This window comes from Orbicella faveolata, unplaced genomic scaffold (genome assembly GCF_042242905.1).
Source record: "Orbicella faveolata isolate gen_17 unplaced genomic scaffold, um_ofav_v1 contig_1, whole genome shotgun sequence".
Classification (NCBI taxonomy): domain Eukaryota; kingdom Metazoa; phylum Cnidaria; class Anthozoa; order Scleractinia; family Merulinidae; genus Orbicella; species Orbicella faveolata.
Genome location: NW_028301536.1, coordinates 34,776,106 through 34,797,863, shown reverse-complemented (window position 1 = coordinate 34,797,863; position 21,758 = coordinate 34,776,106). Strand labels below are relative to the sequence as shown.

The following is a 21,758-nucleotide window of genomic DNA, read 5'->3' as shown; positions in this document are numbered from 1 at the left end:
TTTTTCATTGGCCGAGAGCCCACCACGTGACCTGCATATGACTGCCTAAAATTATGGTCTGCTCATGCGTAATACCGTCCAAATGTATTTTGCTGCAAATAATATTTTGCTCATGCGTAATTGTAACCACGCTCTTGGATGAAAAATGGCAGATCTCTTCCCTGAACTCTCAGAGAGTGAAGTAAATATGAAAACAAACTCGGTGATCGAATCAATTATTGAATTCGGTTATCGCAAAATATCGTGATTTGTCAGTGTCTCGCAGATCAGTTATGCTTTTCGTCTGCCTGGGTACTCGTGCTGTCATGTTTCATGATCAGTACGCGTAACTTGGAAACTTAGAAAGTGGCGATGCTATCATATTCGAAGATTGCCCTAAAAGTTATCTCAGGATTTTCGATTTTTCGAGGCTGGCCAGCGATCCTTAATATTTCTCAGACCTTCCAGTTAGTTTACTTTGTGACTTTATCACTCTACACTACAGTGGTCCTGCGATAGCTCATAGAATTAATATCAAGATTTCATGCCTCGACTACAAAAGAAACTATGACGATGCAAAATCTTCAAGAGACTTCCGCTTTCGTTCTGTAATATTACTGACTACTGACATTTTGCATCACTTTACGCTGACTTCATCAAAACTATCATGGCACATTGTCGTTTGTACGACATATTTGCTATCCTGATTTTCGTTACCACAGGTAAGCTTCACTGCTACCGATTTAGTTTTTTTCTTAATGTTATCCTTAATGAGCGAAAAAAAGAATGCAAACTAACCGCTCATTACGAACACCTCCACGCAACAGCCGGACAGTTCAATTAGTCTCAGAGACAGCAGAGTAACCAGCCACAATGCAATAATCTCTACGTTTATAATGCGGACACCTCCATAGTACACACAATTCTCTTCCAGGCGTTCAGTTTATTGGGACTCAGCGGGAAAAAACAGCGAAGTGAAAAAAGGAGAGAGGAGACTTGGTGGGCTATTTTTTGCCCTTTGACGTTTGTAACACTCATAGATATTCCACTGTATTCTGGCTGTTGGCGTGTGCCGATCTAAGTACTTGATTTAAATCTCTGCTCATTATCTACCTGATTACACCGAGTTTCCAATGCTTGTGTCAAGTCTTCCGCTCAGACTAGAACTGTCTGTCCGTGTTGTGTTGTGTTTTGTAGGTTTCCAGCTCGAACTTTCATACGTTCGAAACATCAACTCAATATTCATGTGCGAGGCACGGTGACGTTATAGCGTTTACCTCGTTGGACCCCAGGTCAGGCAAACCTGGGACGTTCCAGCGTAAGAAAATTTTTCAAACGATTTTTAGTAATTTTAATTTTACTTGTTGTCTTAGGGCATTGCCTAAACCTGAGGGATGCAAATCACGGTATTACGATCCTAATCAGGCTGCTGGTTGTGTTAGAAGCGAAGCCGAAGAATGCAGCGTCATTCTGTCAAGCGAATTTGCTCAGTAATTTTAAATTGCGGATAGGTCTAGGTAATGGCAACAACCAGTTAAGAGTCACGTACACTGATTGTGCGGTATGCGCAGGATTTTTGCGATTTTGCTGTGCCCGGCAACCTCACCCCCATACAATATCCTTCCTCTATAGCACTGGCTGAGGTCATTGCGTTGTTTTCTTGTGCTTAACCCTCAAAGTGCTTCTGTTTCTCAATCCAGTTATTATAAATAAAGTCTAATTAACAATTAGATTGCAGCATTTGCATTAGTATAATAGTAGAATTCGATCGGATATAGAAACTTTAAAAAATGCTTGGGGGGCGGGGGGTAGCCGGCGCTGGGTCAGCATCCCATTCAGGGGGAGTAGCAATGCTCCTAATACGGCTTCGTGTTATAAAAAATCAGATAAGATCCAACGTGATGGGTCAATCGGCCCAGGTGCGACTAAAGCTTTTTACTCGGCACAGAAAAGCTCGACAAACTGGTTCCCGCACTTACATTGTTTGTAATTTTTGTTGTGAACTTTTCGTGTTTTTGATCGGCAGTGCGTGGTCTAAATATCACAAGATGTCTACGATTTAACAACGATTCGTACACGTGTCCTAGGCTGTCCGACCCTCCTAAAAGGACACACTGTTGTTTATGGGATGGTCAGCCTGCTTGTTGTCTACCAGGGGGCTCTTCATGCAGCGACAGTCATGCTGATAAGCGAAGCTATTGTCCGGGTCCTGACCATGGAAGTGAACGGACCCACTGTTGTGTATGGGATGAACAACCTACTTGTTGTCTGCCAGGAGGCACTCCATGCGACGACACCAGTTTCCGAGATTACTGCCCAGGCCCCAACGACGAAAAGGAGCATGCAGACTGCTGTGACGATGATAAAAAGTGTTGTACGAGGTAAGACCAAATTTAGACGTTTAATGTCTTCTGTGTCTAAAGACGGTCCGGTAAATACAAGTTCTAGATGTCCGTTTTTCATTCAGAAATTCACTAAGGTGGCGCCCAACATCCTGACCAAGGAAACAAATCGAGAAAGCCTAGTCTTATAACCGACCATAGTCCTTCTAGTTTGTCTTGATTTCGTAGAGTTCGCAAGCAAAAGCAATAACCGCAAGAGATTTGAAAAAGTCTGAACGCGTGTTCGAAAAAATATCTCGTAGCCAAAAAATAGTGAACGGTGTGTGGACTAACTGGCATTTTTATGATGTCGTGTCTTGACTGAAGCCAGTTTCCTTGGACTCCTTGGAAGTTTCAAACTAAGATTTTTGAAATGTTGAATCTCCTTTCCAAAAGGCTGTTTTCAAATTGCTATTACCCAGCAGCACTTGCTTTGTTTTGGACAAAGCATGCGAATTTGGCTGCGTTCGCTCAGAGTTCCCAGAGTCTTCGTGGCTTGCTTAGTCCAGAATTTCTTTCAGGCTTTAATTTCACAACTATACTTACGTTGTGTATATAACTGCGATGATCAATCATGTCTTCATATCTTTCTCCGCAGTTCAAATATATGATCTTTCATGTATTCATTTGCTTTGGTATTCTTATCATTAGCTTATCATTTACTAATTACCCTCCAATTTGATCTTTTTTCAGAAAGAACAACACGACCAGCTGGATCATATTGGGTGTAGCTCTTTTCATTATTGTAGTCAAGTTTTCGTGGAGTGCTTTTTTAAAAACGCAGGGTGTGAGTTTGGTTTGAGTTGTTAGCGTTTGTAAACAACATACAGTAAAATAAGTGCTGTGTAACTTAACAGCATTGTAAGCGTTCTTTTGTGTACTTTTTTGTTTGCTGTAAGTGTGTTTGATAAGCCTGATAAATTCAGTAGGTCCTCAAAAATGTACGCACTGTGGACCCCCCGATAATCGTTGAACCTTAGCTCAATCGAACCTAGCACTTACTCGACCCAAAATAGATTTCCTTCACTTTTACTGCAATTTTTAATACTCTCAGTACACTCTTTTTGTAAGAATGTCCTTTGCAGATATTTGCAAGTTCCCTTTCAGGACTGGCCCTCGATCTATTCTCCTTTCTGACAAAGCATTTCAGTCCCGTCTCTCTTAGCAGGCGGAGACTAAGCGCTAGGAAAAGATAGCTCTGGACACACATCATTGAGAGTGTGGATCGGGTCTAAATGAAGGCTAACAACTGACAAATTCTTCGGTAAATGATAGCTGAGACTCGAGTTCTGCAAATCTTACTGACATTTGAGAATTTCAACTATAGCTGAGCAATTACACAACATTTAATTGATGACTTAGATTCTAGCATCCCTGACCACACCCTTATAATCTGATGGATCAGTTAGATTCTTGGACTGATATGTTTGCAAATTCGACCCTGGTAATATAACACAAGATTTGTATGAGATGCAGCGTGCATATATCTTCTTTAATTAATGATTTGTAAGTAACTGTTAATAATAGTTTGTACGTGTTACTCAAGTATCGTAATCATCTGCGTATATTGTGTATTGAAAATTGAGTAAATAAATGATATTTTAATGCATCTCATGTATAGATTAATTTATATTTGGCCCACCAAACTTGTTTATAGCAACAGTTACTGAACAGTAGGAGTACACTCTCTGATCAACGTTATACAAATTTGTTTATGAAAGAAAGTTTTGCATCCTTATCAGTGGACGAGCACGGATATTTCGATGCGTCTTTTTAAACTCTGTAGATAGTAATAGACACAAGAAAAGAAAATTCGCGAAAGAAAACATTGTGCCATAATTAATTTTGACTGCGGGCGTAGCCACTTAACGTCGCTTGATGAAGTTTGTCGTGTGTTTTGCTTAAGTTTGTGACTGGTGAGTGGATCGTACCCAGTTTCATGTCAGTTCTGGCCTTCAAATTCACAGCAGCAGAGAACACCTTACTTTACTTCTTTCCCTCCAAACTCTCGATGCAGTCTCTTGGTTAAACCTGATTTCAGTTATTATTAAAGAAATTGGACGCGAGTAGAAGCGGAAACTTGTCACATGTACAACATATAGTAGTTATAATACGTTGATAATATGTGAATAAATATGTGAATAAAATGAATGAAAATCCGAACTGTGATTTTCTTCTTACCCGCATCCACAGCAGCTTTTCAGCAGTTGATGTCCCGCCAATTTTCAAGTCCCTGGCTTCGTAACGACTGCAACATAAAATACAGTGGAAGCCCCTCGTAAGCGGACGCCCTCGAAACGCGAAAAAGCTACCTGTAACTGGAGCTGGCGGCTTACGAGAATAGTTCTCGTAAGCGGCCACCAGAATTGTTAAGGAAAGATGGCCACCTACGGGAGCTTGATCCAGCCAACAATAAACATTGGGAATGAAAACATACCACCAAATTTTTTTTTGGTTCGTTTGTTTTATTGCCTTGTGCAATGCCGCGATAATGGCGATAACTGCATGTACACAGTACTGTATACTGCGGTACTAGGACTTGCCCTTAGTGACTAAGGAAGAAATCATAACTACGGCCGGCAATTAACCGAGCATTAACAGTCTCACTGTAACAAAATGCAGTGGTACAGTTTACAAATGTTTATAAGTATCTTTCAAAGTCAGGCCCAGTTCCTTTCGAGTGTCCGCTTACGGGAGCTTTAAAACAAAGGAAAAGACTCGATCGTAAGCCCTCCAAGTGTCCACGGCCGCTTACGGATGAGTAAATACAGAGTTTGTATGGGAGTTCAAACGGGGTTTTGTGAAGGCGGGCGTTAGCAGAGCTGTCCGCTTACGAGAGTATCCGTCAACAGAGCTTCTACTGTATCTCGCCCAGTTCACTATCCCCTCCATACACCCATGCACCTTCTTAGTCTCTTCTGAGCTTTAAATTTTAGAAAATTTAAGGAGGCTCTGAACCTACTCCACAAACGTTTTATAAACTTTGGAAAACGTTGCATCTTTGTCATGGAATTGATTGTAAATTAATATTACATAGATTATTGTAACCCAGTCCCTGCCTACATAAATGCCTGTATGTAATTTTATCTCTTTTTTTTCTTGTAACCTCATTGTAATTCATTAACTTGCGATGATGATGATGGAATTAAACTTATTATCATTATCATTATCATTATCATTATCATTATCAGCATTATCATTATTATCGTTATTATCGTTATTAGTAATGGTAAATGGACCGAGTAGAGTACAATTCAGAGAGTAATCGCGCGAGTAATTTCAAAATCGGACGAGCGTGAAGCGCGAGGCTGATTTGAGATTACGAGCACGATTACTCCCTGAATTGTACGACACGAGGTCCAATTACTAATTAATCGTATCTATAACAAATTTCGGAATGAAAAATGTCTTTTGAGAACTTCTTGTAAGTGAAAACGTCTGTAACGCTTTTCAAAAGTGTTGAAAACTGTAGGAAACAGTGCGAAGGAAGCCATGAAAGCACGCGTAATTGACTTGCGAATCACGTGGGCATCTAATTACAGGTGTCCAATTACGAAAGTTCAAATTGGATACCTGTAATTGGACACCCAAGTGACCGCGCGCCGATTACGTGACAAATAGGCACGTGGAGAACCAATCACGATCGAGAATTTTGTTATAGTTACGATTATTATTTTTATCATTATTATCACAATTCAATTACAAAAACTCGGGGTCACTGAGCTCGTTTTCGAGTTATAAGTACTTAAAACCAAAATTGAGGGTGTTTCCAACAGGTTGTAGTGTTGTTATGGGAACCTGGTGTCAAAAATACTGCTATTATTGGTTCACCAATGACTGGACATTTGTGTGATGCTAATGTTGTAGCATTATTTCATAAAGAGTCGTAGCATTGATCCATCAAAGTGTAGCTTTTGGAAAAGTACTGGAAACGGTTGCCAGCTACTTTAAGTACTTTTACTTTCTAAAATTGTCGCTTTACAGTCGTCTATCGGTAACAATGTGATGGAGCATATATAATTAATAACATGCTCTAATGTCTTAGTTCATAGTTATGACGATGCATAATCTTCAAGAAACTTCCGCTTCCTTTCTGTAATATTACTGACTGCTGACAATAATATAACACGCCCTGACGCGTCTGCATCACTTCGCGCAGACTTCAGCAAAACTCGCAGTGATGGTGCATCGTCGTTTGTACGACATATTTGTTACCCTGATTTTCGTTGCCACAGGTAAGCTTCACTGTTACCTGTTCAGTTTTTTCTTAATCTTATCCTTAACGAGCAAAAAAAACCCAAAGTCTTGAAATAACGAACGCAGATGAATTTTTCAGTTGCCAAAAGCTGTTTATAAAAACCTTTACATGGCTGTACCTCGTGAGAACCAAAACGATAATTTATCCTTTGAAAACACAAACCTTCCTAGGTAAAACGAGGTTGGACTGCAGGAAATAGAAAGACCATGGACTGGTCTTGACTAAGAAAGATTGTTTTTTAAAACTCTAAAACTGAACGCCAAAGGTAAATGCACGGGAATTGGGAATTAACAGCAGAATTTTATCTACATTTTTGGTCCACACTAGGAAAAGAAATAAAATGGTTCAAAGGTTTATATAAACAAGCTTTAACCAACGGTGATCTTAATATAACCCAGAGACTACGGCATAATCAAAGTTGTAACCAAGAAACGAACAAGATAAGCTTCACCTGGAAAACTGGAGACCAAAATCCCTAGCTTCTTAAAATTGACTACAAAATAGCAACCAAGACTATAGCAGGTAGCAAGAATCTTGGCTCCAAAGTTCTTCCCAAACTAAACCATGAAGACCAAACTGGACATGTTAAGTCCGAAACATTTTCCATAATATTAGGCTAGTCGAGGACATAATGAAAATAACATCCTTAACTTAGAAAATATACCCAGTATGGCAATTTTCATCGATTTCAAAAAAGCCTTCGATTCATGTAGACCGGAATTTCTTAGCTAAAGTTCTAGACGTCTTTAACTTCCGTCCCCAACTTCGAAAGTGGGTTAAAACGTCTTATATTGATATCAGCAGCTGTGTTATTAACAACAGGCACGCTTCGGAATTTCAGTTTTACCCTACAAAGAGGACTCAGACGAAGTTGTTCGCTATCCGGTATTCTCAGGGTACTGTGCGCTGACATTTTCGCGCAAGTAAGCAGAAAAAATAATAACATCAAGAGAATGCAAATCTATGACAAGAAATACAAAATATTTCAATATGTGGAGGCTACTATCGCTTTCGTGTCTGACGCATGGTCGGCGGTGAACCTTTTTGAAATATTGCACGTCTCTCAGGACGTTTCAGGCTAAGAATTAAGTAACTCCAAAACTAATGGAATGTGGCTGGGATCATGCAAATATAACGCCTCGACAACTTTTGATAATTATAGTTTGACATCCAGTACCTATACACGAACTATTTCTCTTACAACGAACACATATTTTTCAAAACAAATTTAAGCAAAAATTAAATCCGATAAAGAACCGTCTAAAATCTTAGCAGTCAAGAAGTCTTACCATACCTTGCGGAATAACCATTCTTAAAAGCATTGCCCTCTCTGAGCTTGCCTATAATTCATCTGCATTCATCTTCTCCTTGGATTTTGCTCTCAATTTGTTTGGAATAAGAACTTAAAATCAAACACAACACAATGATTGGTCCGAAAATGAAAGGCGGCTTAAACCTGCCAAATTTCCTAATAATGAACAACTCTCTTAAAACTGGGTAATACAATTCTTTCGATCACTGTCGGGTACGAAGCGAAGATAACCACACTTTCACTGGTATATTTCTTCTGGTTTACTTTTGCTGCGAGACGACCTCAGTTTGTATCGAATCGACTTCATATGTGTATCGAATCGTCTTCGATTTATATCGAAACGACTTTGTATCGAAACGACGACCATGAACCGTTGACCTCACCGTTTCATTAAAATTGAAGGTTGGCAGGAGTGATCAGTGTTAAAGACATCTTTCGTGAAAAACAACTTTTTTAACTTCCCGTGACTTTGACCGCAAGTTCGCAATTAAAACTAATTTCCTCACATAAAATGGCCATGCAACTCAATCCCTCAAAAATGGATTCTCTTGTTGAAAGCCGGTCTACGAAGAGTGCAGTACACATCTACGAATTCAAAATACGTAGGAAACTGACGTCATGGTGTCTGCCGAATTTTTGCGGTATTTTAGAGCTGGATACTTCAATGTCTCCCTCTGGCTGAGGTTATTCTGTTGTTTCCTTGTGCTACACAAGAAACTGCTTAACCCTCACAGTGCTTCCATCTCTCAATCCACGTATTATAAAAGGGCAATGGCGATAAGTTAAGGAGACTTTAGAATAAGCTGCTGGGGATAGCCTGCTGTGGGTTTGCATCTCATCTAGGGGGGAGTAGCAAAGCTCTTAATACTGCTTCATACCCGGATGAAAACTAAGTCCCGCAGAGCAGACCGGTTGACCCGAATGGGACTTGAGCTTTTTTTACTCAGCAAACAGAAACGCTCGTAACAATGTTTCCCGTACTTTCATTTTCCTCAATTTTTGATGTGAACTTTTCCTCTTTCTTGATCCGCAGTACGTGGTATAAAGATAACACGCGTGCGATGTCTAGGACCTTACAACGATTCGTACACGTGTCCTGGGCTGTCCGACCCTCCTGAAAGGACACACTGTTGTTTATGGGATGGTCAGCCTGCCTGTTGTCTTCCAGGAGGTTCGTCATGCAGCGGCAGTCATGCTGATAAGAGAAATTATTGCCCGGGCCCCAACTATGGGGAGGAACGGACGCAATGTTGTTTATGGAATAGCCAGCCTGCTTGTTGCCCGCAGGGAGGTTCCTCATGCAGTGACAGTGCTAATGATATCCGAAATTATTGCCCTGGTCCCGCTGATGACGGGAGTAATCGAACCCACTGTTGTGTATGGAACAGTAAACCTGCTTGTTGCCTCCCCGGAGGTTCTTCATGCAACGACAGTGCTGATATCCGAAGTTATTGCCCGGGACCTGACGAGGGGAATGATCAAACGCACTGTTGTGTATGGGACAGTAACCCTGCTTGCTGCCTTCCAGGAGGTTCTTCATGTAGCGACAATGTTAATATCCGAAATTATTGCCCAGGCCCCAAAGATGGGAAGAACGTTCGCTTCTGCTCAGAGAGTAATGGCAAGGTATTTTGCAGGTAAGGCTCGTGCCGAATTCAGTTCAATAAGTCAGCTAAACAAAAATATCCGAAATACAACGAAAAGCACAAGCCAGTGTGGTCACCGTTCATAGCTTCCATTCGCAATTCACACCCCGACAAGTACGGTAAAGTGATGTTCAATTTTTCAGCTTTCAAAAATTTACGTGAAATCTTCGGGTGATATTCGGCAACCTTCGGCAAATTGCTCACAGTATGGTGAGCTCGTTAGCACTCTCAAACTAGGTATTTAACAAGGATTGCGCACTTCTTATGACTAATTATGTTGTTTTCTTGTTTAAGCAATGCACCCTTTTGGATCACAATCGGAATTGTGTTGAAGTTCGTTGCTGTTATCGTTCTGGGTTGTATTTGTGCGATCTGTTGCCGATTTTTCCTATGCCCTAAACTGTAGTACGACATGTAAATTTAATAAAAATTTCCTGTTAACTCAATATAAGTACCCTCACCTTAAATGTAACAAAAGTAGGCGCTAATTGTAATAACTGAACCCCGAGAGTATTCCCCGAAAAATTTGGTTGGGGTGTGCGGCTCGCTTTCCAAATTCCTAACCCTAATTATGACCAAAATCTGCAATTTTCGTTACCCTACTTATCACCTGACCAAAAAAACCGATACCCTAGTTATGACCGTTGCTGCTGAAACAGTTGCCCTAAAAATAATTTTTTGAAGGGCTTTTGTTTATGGTCTTATCGATAATGATGAAAAAGTAGCTTCTTCTAAAAAAAACATACCCAATTCAAGACTAGAGCACAAAAGCCATACTCTTTTCAAGACCAAAATGGGCAAATCGACACCCTATTTAGGATCAAAACGGCTGAAAAAATATTCCCTTTGGGGCCGCACATGCCTATATGACCCATATAGGGGAGTACCCCCCGAGGATCTGAACAAACACTAATTTTCTAGTGCCATTTACACGCCATCTTGCCCTTTGTTTACTCTTCTTTTTTTTCTCTACGTAAATTACAATATAATACAATAACTTCCTTTATATAGCGAGTATATACAAAACTCTATATCGCTTTTCAGTCATGAAAGTAAAAATAAATATAATAATTTAAACTAAATTAAGTATAAACTTTAAGATAGAAGTAATTATCTAAAAGCAATTCTGAAAAGATGAGTATTTAAACGCGATTTAAACGCGGCGACCGATGGACTTAAGTTAATTTCAAGAGGGAGATCATTTTATAGTTTGGGGGCAGCAACTGAGAAGGCTCCGTCTCCGTAAGTTTTTAGACGTACCCTAGGAAATTGCAAAAGATATTTTCCAACAGATCTTAAACTCCTTGGTGGATTATGGTGGACTAAAAGAACAACTTATCAAACGGCACGAATAATGCCTCAATAAGATTAGTTACTGGTCCGTGTCTGATGGCTGCAAGATTTGATGACAGCTTAGAAAAGGACTGAATCAATTTTAATAGGCCATCATTGATATACTAAAATGCTAACTTGGCTAGGTGGCTCGGGGGAACAAAACAAACGAAATTAACTACGCACCCCTCAATCTCGATGCGATTTATTTTCCAAATTATAATTTTAATATATCGAAAATGGCCTATTGATAGCCTAACATTGAATTGATAACGGAGATTCCAGCATCCCAATCCTTTATGACTTGACTGGCTAGATTCTTGGACTAAGAGTTTTACCAATTTAGTGTTGGATTCTTTGAATGCAACCCTCCAGTAAACAATCAACTAGGCGAGGCGATATCAAATTCTTAATTAATAATATGCAAGTAAAGTCGCTGTTAATAATATTTTGTAAGAGCTATTTAATTATGGTATGTATGTTTTCCATTTAAAGTTGAGTAAATAAAACATAAAGAAACTAGTTGCACTACACATGTATGAAAATAATTTATTTTTGACGCATCGTAGCTGTTTATAGCAACAGTTACTGATCAATGTTGGGCAGGGTTTTTCAAGAAAGAAAATTTTGCATCTTTGTGAAAGGACAAGCGTAATAGTTCACCTAATTCAATATTTTCCAGTGTGGTGGGATATACGTTTCATTGCAATTGGGATGCGGCACTGATTTCTCGACATTTCCTCGCCAAAAGATATTTCGCTGTGTCTTTTGAAACACTAGGTCCTTATCGAGTCAAGGAAGTTGAATCGAGAGAAAAAAATAGTTTATATTGGAGTTTTAAATAAGGTTGCGTGACACGAGAGACTGAAACACGAATATCGTCAAAAATACTCCTTTTCGGCGCTTGGAAATGTTGTAAAACACGGTCCCTCCTATTTGACATGTTACTAAAAATATGGCAAAGACGTCAATCAATCGATAACTGACAAGCCGGTCGAGTTCGCCCAAGAGGAGTTGAACTCCACACACTGTACACAAGTGAAACACTCTACCGTTGCACTGCATAAAGCAGGATACTCACAGGTATCAAAAAGCCATATATTAACTTGCTTTAAATCCAACCAGAACCGCCTTGAGCCCTAGGAGGGGGTGGGACGGTACTCTCAAGGTGATTTGTCATTTCATTAGCATCTGTCAATTCAGGTCTCGTTACCATTTTGGAAATGATCGTTTGGTAATCGAACTCCTCTATAGCTGAAGATAACTTATTACATTTGAAAAAAATAAAAATATCTCACCTGTATAACAAAATAACCTAATATGATGCACTGTAGTTTTGCTTAAAGATCTACATACAACTTTATACTTGTTATAAAAGAAATTCAAAACATGGCCGTAGACTTAATTATATATGGTCATTTTTAGCTACCAATCAATGTTAATCAGGGATGATAAAATAGATCGTCCATAATGGGAGATCCTTATCAAGAATAAAGTTAATACAACGTAAAAAAACTGGAATAAGATTATTCTTTCGTTTTTTATTCAACTGACATTAAGGTGTTTGTTTCAAAGTTTTCTTCGATTTCCATCCCTTGACAAAGTCTCGCCTCGCTCATTACAACACGGAAGATTACAATGCACCGGTCCTTTAAAATTTTGCCCTGTCGTTTACGTAAATGTTTTTCTTCTGGTAATATTTTGTTGTGGTGAAGCAATATCACTAACAGCATTATGGAAAGAAAGGAAAGCCAGATTGTATATTGGCTGGTGTCCCCCAGATGTAGAAATATGTGACTCCGATCTTTCCGACTCCAGTGGGATTTATCCGGTTTGCCTCTTGAACCCGCGCAAGAATTAACTCGAAACCTCTGGAAAATAAGGTTTTATTCCCAACAAATCTATCATCTTTTATTTGAAATCTGTGCTGTTCAAAAGATGATACTGCGCATTGATATATCGCGGGCCTTGAGCCAAAAGTTTTCTTTCCTTGTAGCTGTTGTCTTGATACATGAATTTTTGTTGTTCCCTAGTGTTACAACAATTTGATGAGATTCTCGACCTAATGAAACAAAACCTCAGCAGTTTCTTGCATGGCTTTTAATGCAAACGTAACAGCCTGAGACTTGCCGAGGCACTGATTGTCGCCTTTACTCTGAAACTCTAAAAATCAGAAACAAGCACAGTCAAGGACCTTCATCGCTTGACTTAATCAAGCTGGTTTAACCATGGTACTCACATTATCGTATCTCTTCATCCCGTTCAGTGAACAACGCAGCTTCTCATGATGAACTTTATAAGTCCCCAAATGTTTTGGAAAATTCTTGGCAACTCTTCAAAACCTTTTCTGAACTTTTTTGAAATTCTCCGCGGAGATCAACCTCTACCTCTATCTCTACCCTAGTAGGTCCAAACACTTTGTTTCATCCTTCCTTCAACTTACTACAGAGTGAACTGACTGATCGATGCTGACACTGATTGATGATTTTTTTGTCTCCCTCGCTCTTCTCGCCCATTTCACTACTGATCTCACGCAGGTGTTTAAAATGGTAAAGGTAAAAAAGTTTAGTCTGCATACTAGCCAGGTGGCCCATCAGGCCGGAGTTTCTCTCGGTTTCTGTAGCATGAAGCGACTAGGAGTATTTCTACCCCCACCCCCCCTGCCCCCTGGATGGGATGCTAGTTCATCGCAGGGTTACCCCAGCACCCGGGGGATACTCCCAGAAAAGTTGGATGGGGGTGTGCAGCCCACTTCTCAAAACCCTTACCCTATTTATGACCAAAATCTGCGATTTTTCCTACCCTATTTATGACCTGGCCAAAAATTCAATACCCTATATTTATGACCGTTGCGGCTGGCGCAGTTGCCTTAAACTTAAGCTATGAAGGGCTTTTGTTGACGTTCTTATTGAAAACGAAGAAAAAGTAGCTTCTTCTAAGAAGTATACCCAATTAAAGACTAGAGTGCTAAAACCATACCCTATTCATAACCAAAATATAATGGCCAAAATCGATACCCTATTTGTGACTAAAACGGCTGAAAAACCCTACCCATTGGGGCCGCACATACCTATATAGACCATATAAGGGAGTACCTCTCCCGGGCCCCAGCATTAAATTCGCCGGTGCCCATTTATACACCTGGGTGGAGAGAGTCACTGTGAGAGTAAAGTGTCTTGCCCAAGAACGCAACGCAACGTCCTCGGCCAGGGCTTGAACCCGGACCGCTCAATCCGATGACGAACGCACTAACCATGAGGCCACCGCGCCTCCCACAGTTGTGTAAATGCGCGAAGTGTTAAGAAAATTGCGAAGATTATCACATCAGACGTTCGACAATTTTATAGACGTGCCATTAAGAAAAGAGTGTCAGCCCCTTGGTTTGATCATGACCAGAAACTGTGTACGTGTTTTCTCAATTTCGTTCCCAAGTTTCCCATTTTCCTTTGAACAGGAAGAAGAAAGAAACACTGGAAACGAGGATGTAACTAGCTTGATGAAGTTGTGCGTGATTTCACGCAAGTATCTTGATCGTTCTCGAAGTTAGCTCCTTGGTTGCGGACTGTGCGTCAGGTACCCAGTGGTCCGTGACACCAAGTCCGTGTACAAGTTCATTTCCCTGTCTTCAAATTGACCATAGCATAAAATAAGTTGTTAACGACGTTAATCTACTCAGTTGCTCCAAACCATTCCATACCAGCTCAATGTAGGCTAAACAAATGGACTCCAGCTTTAATCACGATTTTAAGCTGTGTAGTATGCAACCAATTCTTAATCATGGCTAAAAAGTAGTTTAGCAGTAGTTAAAAATACGTGGAATATGCGAATAAACGTGAACAAAAGGAATAACGCTCTTTTAAGGGCGCTCCTGGACTCGAGCAAAAGGCAACGACTCACTCGCAGTCATTTATAAGCAAAAACTGACTGCCCCTATATGACTAGAAAATAAAACTATGATAACATTACCCTGGCAATACTTCATATACAATGAAAAGACCAACGATGTCGAGTGGTTGTTGTTGAACTTAAAAACCTTTACTTTATTTAGACTCATCTTTAATCCAATGGATTGACTGTTTGGATGCTGCGCTGAGGCAAATATAAATTGCGATTCAAACCCGGATAAAAGTTTCATTCGACAGTCGGAGTGATCACATATGCACTTGATTGTTTCTACTTTATGAGTTTATCACTTGACAGTCGTCTTGCGGTAGCGATGTGATGGAGCACTTACAACTAATAACATGGTTTGATGCCTCGATTCCAAAAGAAATCATGACGATGCATAATATAATCATCATGAAAATTCCGCTTCTTCTCTGTAATATTACTGGCTGTGACAATAAATATGCGTCTTCCATCACTTCAAGCTCAATTCATCAACTCATGCAATGATGGTGCATCGTCGTTTGGACGACATATTTGTTTTCCTGATTTTCGTTGCCACAGGTAAGCCTCAATCAGTTTATTTCTTGATCGTCTCCTTAACGAGCCAAAAAACTAGAGTACCTCTAATGACACTGACAGGTAGTTCGCCTAATCTGTCATATTATATAATCTCTATGTGTCTGATGTGGACACCTCTATGTCTGTATTCCTCGTAGAGATTCAACTGTATTTGGATGTTGGCATTTGATTCTAAGACAATTGATAGTTCCGTAATATTTGTATCGACCCTAGTTACAATGAAGTTATAATTTTCTCTACTTCTTAGCTCTTGGACATTCTTGCAAATTATTGCTATCATGCTCTGTTAGCCTGCTCCTCTCAGACCTTCTCGGTGCAAAATAAACGTAGGAATGAATACACGTTCCGTGAAATAAGAAAAAACATCCAGCGCTCAGTCTAGCTCAGTCCCTGTTGTTTTTTGTTGCCCAACTCAGTTTATATGTTCAAGACTTTCAACTGACTTCGCCGTAACCTAATGTTTAAAGCTCGTGGACTCTAGATCGAGCAGACCAGAGATGTTATGGTTTGGGGCTGGAATTGGACAATTTTCATTCGATGTTCTAACAATTTCAATTTTGAATTGAAGTGTCAGGGCACACTTTAAACCTGAGGGATGCATTTCGGTCCTTTTACGATCCTCTTCGGGTTTCAGGTAGTTTAGTAAATTGCGAATAGCTCTAATGATGTTTCAACACCCAATTAAAGTCTCGTTAGCCCACATCGCAATATGTGCCGGATTTTTGCGGTCTTGCGGAGCTCGGCAACCCCGGCAGAGTCCTCTTGTGGCTGATGTCATTGTGTTTCTTTCCTCGGTGTGCTTTAACCCTCACAGTTCTTCCATCTCTCAACCCAGGTATTATACATGAGCAATGGCTACCAGTTCAGGAAACTTAACAAAACTGCTGGAGGTGATGGGCAGTGTTGGGTCAGCATCCCATCCAGGGGGGAATGGCAATGCTCCTAGTACGGCTTCGTGCTATGAAAAACTAGGATAAAATCCTTCAGTGTTGACTAGTTGACCGAGTGCGACTTACGCTATTTACTCCATACAGAAAGGCTCGACTTATTCCCCTACTTCCATTACCTTCAATTTTTCCTCTTCTTGATCCGCAGTGCGTGGTCTAAATATAACACGATGTCTAGGACCTTACAACGATTCATACACATGTCCTGGGCTGTCCGACCCTCCTGAAAGGACACACTGTTGTATGTGGAATAGCAAGCCTGCCTGTTGCCCGCAGGGAGGCTCTTCATGCAGCGACAGTGCTGATATTCGAAATTATTGCCCAGGCCCAAGCGATGGAAAGAATGATCGTTTCTGCGCACAAAGTAGCGATTCCGACAAGACATACTGCAGGTAAGATGCAGCTCAAATATCTCGTTTCTACTATGTCAAATTTACTTCAACGGATTTTAAATAAGGACAGAAATATCCGAAACGCAACGCAACGCACAAGACAGTATGGCCGCCGCTACTTCCTCTTAGCCTGTGATAATAATCAAAAACTGAATTATTGAGTAGCTTTCTTTTACAATTCAGAACTTGGGCGAGAAAGATGTATAATTTGAGAAAAAAAATTCGGATGATCTTCTACGATCGGCTTCGGTAAAATGATCACAGTATGGTCAGCTCGTTAATACTGTCAAAATAGGCATTTAACAAGGATGGTTCTACTTATTATTTATTCTGTTATTTTCTTTTTTTCAGCGACAATGAGTTTGTAACGAAGTACTTATTTTGGGTCATCTTCGCAGGGGTTCTGTTTGCTGTGGCTGTTTTTTTCTTTTGTTGTGTTAAAAACTGTTGAGTTCGTCTCTATCCTTAATTTGAAGTTGGACAGTAAAATGTCGTAAGGTAGTTGTAGCTTTGTGGGCCACTCAGTCGCTTGTTGCAGGGGTGTGCGATGATATCAGAAGTACGGTGTTGTCACTGTGGTAACAGGTGTTAGCTGTTCGTTTTTGTAGTTAGTTTCAGTAGATCGTTGAGTGTTTTGTCCAATAAAGTCAGCGTTTTAGTTGCTAGCGTGTTATATATTGATATCCAGATAGAACTGCCGTCGAACCTCAACTAACAGTCACCTCTCTGCAACGGCCACTTTTTTTGCCCCTGCGGACGGTCCATACATTTACTCTTTGTTAAAGAATAAAATGCAAGCAAGAATGTATTGGATATCTCTTTCTAGTATTCATTGGCGGATCTAGGAGAGGGCCCGGGGGCCCCGGTCCCCGCCCCCTCCCCCCCCCCCCTTATTTTGGTTGAAAAAAGAAGAAATGACTGAAGGAAGAAAAGCCGGCAGGGCAAGTAAAACTAAACCGGGCCCTCCCCTTAGCTGAAAGTCTGGATCCGCCACTGGTATTTATTGAATTATTAAGGGAAAACTTGTTTTTGGTGCAGGATAATATAATCGTGGGATATTTCAGGGTATTTAATAAAGGTTACTTGATTTTCTGTTTCGGTATAGATCAAATTATACCTTCTCCTCATATTATGTTATTATGCAGCTGATACTTTAGAAGGAAAACTTTAGTTCATTCCTATTCCATTGAGCAGCATTATTTTTCCGGAATTTTCCAGCTGTATTTCCCGCTTACCTTTTTCTGACCAGTTTCTTCGGGTGCCAATCGAGACAATAAAATTTTAGTGAGGTTCAGTTTTTGGAAACACTCTTCCTGGAAATAGTGATTCTAGATTCCATAACTTATCAGAAATTTGTTTCTACATTTGCTAGCAAAACCTTATTCATTTTGTCGACCTTTTTGGCCATTGAAATTCGGTTGTTTGGTTGAAATTAGAGTCAAATTAGTATCTTTCTTACACCTTGCACAAAGACAAAAAGAAATTGTGTCCACACCACAAGCAACAAAATGGTAACTCCTTGAATATGTTTATACTTCAGATCATGTACAATTAATAAAATGGACTGAACTAAGCAGGTCCAGAATTTAACAAAGGTCAACCCACAGAGGTGGAATGGTGCAATCTTATTCTTGTAACACTTATGCTGTAAGAAATATTTAACAACAACGTTTACTTTTAAACTTAGTATAGTCTCTTAAGTTGTAATCAATAAAAACAAAGATTGTCACTTAAATATTACTTACGTTACCTTATTTTGCTCAACTACCTGTAGGATTATTTGCTAAGTAGCTTTGCGCGCTTTCGCGGTAGTACTCCGTGCGATCTGCGGATGCTATATTAGGTTAGCCTAAAATTAAGAAAATGACATATTGACAGTTGATTGATGTTTCATGTGGTTGTCCCTTTAAAAGGAACGTGAGAAGTGAACTCCTTTTAGTTGATAAAATCAGTCAAGATCAATAGTTGTCAAGAGTTGCTGACTGCTGTAACTGAAAAGATCAGTGAAAATAAAGGACAAGTAATAAATTGAAGAGAGTGTTGGAGTAAAAGCTTATTTCTCCGAAGTTTGGCTCAACATTATCTGTTATACCTCCCAACTCAAAAACGTTTTCCGATTGGAGGAGAACGCGTCACGTGTCGTGGGTCAAATCTCACTAACTCCCTAGGGAAACAACTTGAACTTTCGACTCGCACGTGATCAGGTCTTGCTCTTTGAAACCGCGGCAAATTTGTGAGCAAGCCGGTGTCAAGCAAACGATTTCTTCGCAGTTTGTCTCTATTTTTGAGTTGGGAGGTATAACAAAACACTTAATGACTGGTCCCGCGGGAAACGGTGAGTTTTGTTTCCCCTCGACCTCAATGTTCCCCTCGGCTTCGCCTTGGAGAACACTGAAGGTCTCGGAGAAACAAAACTCACTGTTTCCCTTGGGGTCAGTCATTGAGTGCTTATTGAACCTCTCTGCAACGGTCCTGTCTCAATAACAGCGATAATAATGTGAGCCATACCTTGGTCTGTCTATGTTTGGTTTCTGTTTTTGAAAGTATTTTGATTGCAATAAACAATTGTGCAGTCAAACCTCCACTAACGGCCACCACAATAAATTACAATATTTAAAGAGGAAGCCTCTAAAACGGCTTCCTCTCCACAACGCCAACGGCCACTAAGGCGCGTCGCAACCGCCACAATAACGTCTAGACAAAAGCCAGTTTATTAGCGACTAAAGAATGGTGTATAAAATCCTCATTTTTTGTTGTAAAAGTTCACGTAACTTGATTCGTTCCGCGTGTCGTTTGTCTCTGTTTCTGTTTGTTTTCCATTTTATTCAATTGATATAGGTTTTGATTGTGTTACGTATTTATATGTTCAGAAACTTATCACATCTTCTGATATGCTACAATGAGCAATATTTAAAAAAAAAATGCGCACCCGAAAAAAAAAACAGGTGTGCTATTACACCCCTACCTCCCCATAACGGCCACCTCCCTGCAACGGCCACTTTTCCCCTGTCTCCAAGGTGGCCGCTGTGGAGAGGTTCGACTGTATACAATACAGTACAGTATTATACAATCAATATTTATTATGTAAGAAAACATAAAACATGTGAAAGCTCATCAATTTAAAAAAAAATGTGATTGCAGTTACAGATATTTTTCTAATAGTTTCACTAGATTTACACTCCGGAAAATTTTGAACTTTTTCTAATTGTTTTCATTCTGTACAGGTCTATTGGTCTCCATCTCCACCTCTCAAATCTGGTCTATGGTAACATATATAGTAACATCTAGACCGATAAAACCCTTCTCTGGCGCGCTAGCCGAAATGTTAATCACCATGATGAGCAAATATGAAGGAGAAAGAGTTTCGTGTCATGTCCAATATTATGTTCTCCAGACAACGCAGAACTTGGTCATTTCACGTTCTTGTTTCGCAGAGGACGGCAAAGAAATGTACCAAGAATTATAACGCACGTACACAGCCACTGTTCTGCTCATTAAACTTTTTGTTTAGTGACGTTGCCGTTGCCGTTGGCGTCGTGGTTTTCTTAAGCTCCCTGAACCACGACGGCTAATTTTTTTAAATTTTTATTTCGAATTCATTCAGTTTCGTGATAGCTTTGACAGTGATAAACAAAGTAGATGACTTTAGGGTGCCGCGAGATTCGTAGGAAAAATATGAAATCAATTTTTAATCGACGTTGTTCTCGGCATCGCCGTCGTGGTTTCTTAAGCTCCCTTTTAACTCACCATGAGACGGGCGTGCTTTTTAGTGCAGAGTGCACTATTGGGATGTTTTAGGGGGCTGCTGTTCGGTAAAGCACTAAGCACCAATACAATAAGGTGTAAACTGTAATGTTTGTTTTATTCATTAATTTCAATTAATCAATTAGCCTTGCTGTAAGGGGGCTGGGTGGGGTAACTATAGGTACTCGTGTGCGTTACGCAAAACGTGTTGTACTAACGTTTCTTACAGTGATAACTTGACAAAAATATATATGGTTTTGCAAATCTCATGCTATCCTTGTGGTGCTATTCTCTTAAGAACAAAAGAAATTTGCTCCAAACGCATGCGCCGATTAGTTATCGTCAAAGTCGACTATATCTTAGTATTCTCGTCCCCAGAGGCCGCGCTTCTTTTGGCCAGCTCCAAGAATTGCGACCTCTGTTAAGGTCCAATTTTTGGAGCATGCGCAGAGTAATCGTTTCGCTTTCTCAACCAATCAGATTTGTCAGATTTGACTCTGAGCATGCGCAGAGTGACAGAAGTCCGTGAATCGCAGACTTCCGGTGTTGGACCTTCCCAGAGGTTGATACCAGAGGTCGCGATTCTTGCTACTGACCAAATGGAGCGCGGCCTCTGGGGACGAGAGTGACATGTTACGAACGTTGAGTGCTTTTCCTTGTGGTAGAATTAACATGACATGTTAGACGCATACGTTCTAACTTTGCTAGTGTGATAAACTCCGTTCTCGAGTTCAGATACATGCTTTTTTTATTTTTTGAGTTATACCACACTCTCGTTTTGGCCGGGGATAACAGCTATATTTCAGGTAACGTCAGTTCTCCTATTTGATAATTAGATTAGTTCTTGTTTATCGGTGAAATGAAACTTTGCGCTTTGAATAAAACAAAATCGTTCCTCTGCGAATTTTCAGCAGATATTTCACTTTTATTTTCCATTCATCTCCAGCAGAGAGTAAAAAATACACATCTTTCTTATATTTTCATGGAAACAGAGGTATCTTGTTGCACACATTGGCGAGGAAAACAAAAGTATCAAGTTACAAACGTTGGCGTGAAAAGTACATTGTCACATTTGCTGCAATGACTTTTAAAACCGTCTCGACAAACGTTTATTGTAACTTATTTTTTGGCCTTGAAAGAAAACATAAACATGAAACATACACACTGCAAAGATTATGGCTTATCAAGTTTTTTTGTCCGCTCATATTCCGCTCATAGAGAACGGCATGGGTGAGGACCTATGTAACTTCTGTATCAGAGCCGTAAATTACACTCTACACTATCCGAGATTGTCTCACTA

The 21,758-nt window shown here is 40.0% G+C and overlaps 2 protein-coding genes and 1 long non-coding RNA gene across 3 annotated transcripts; all 3 read left to right on the top strand.

The window, feature by feature from the left end:
• The first annotated feature begins 593 nt into the window (after positions 1 to 593).
• LOC149118868 (uncharacterized) lies at positions 594 to 4,523 on the top strand. Its single transcript, XM_089274025.1, has 3 exons — positions 594 to 701; positions 2,006 to 2,360; positions 3,054 to 4,523. Exons 1-3 carry the CDS (start codon positions 647 to 649, stop codon positions 3,160 to 3,162), a joined length of 519 nt encoding a protein of 172 aa, XP_089130151.1. The 5' UTR covers positions 594 to 646; the 3' UTR covers positions 3,163 to 4,523.
• A 1,958-nt stretch (positions 4,524 to 6,481) lies between these two features.
• Positions 6,482 to 11,441, top strand: LOC110040551 (uncharacterized). The gene is made up of 3 exons (XM_020745815.2): positions 6,482 to 6,595; positions 8,964 to 9,567; positions 9,871 to 11,441. Exons 1-3 carry the CDS (start codon positions 6,541 to 6,543, stop codon positions 9,980 to 9,982), a joined length of 771 nt encoding a protein of 256 aa, XP_020601474.2. The 5' UTR covers positions 6,482 to 6,540; the 3' UTR covers positions 9,983 to 11,441.
• Positions 11,442 to 16,646: 5,205 nt separating this feature from the next.
• LOC149118867 (uncharacterized) lies at positions 16,647 to 17,377 on the top strand. Its single transcript, XR_016205554.1, has 2 exons — positions 16,647 to 16,714; positions 17,066 to 17,377. It is a non-coding gene; the product is annotated as an uncharacterized LOC149118867 (long non-coding RNA).
• The last annotated feature ends 4,381 nt before the right edge of the window (positions 17,378 to 21,758 follow it).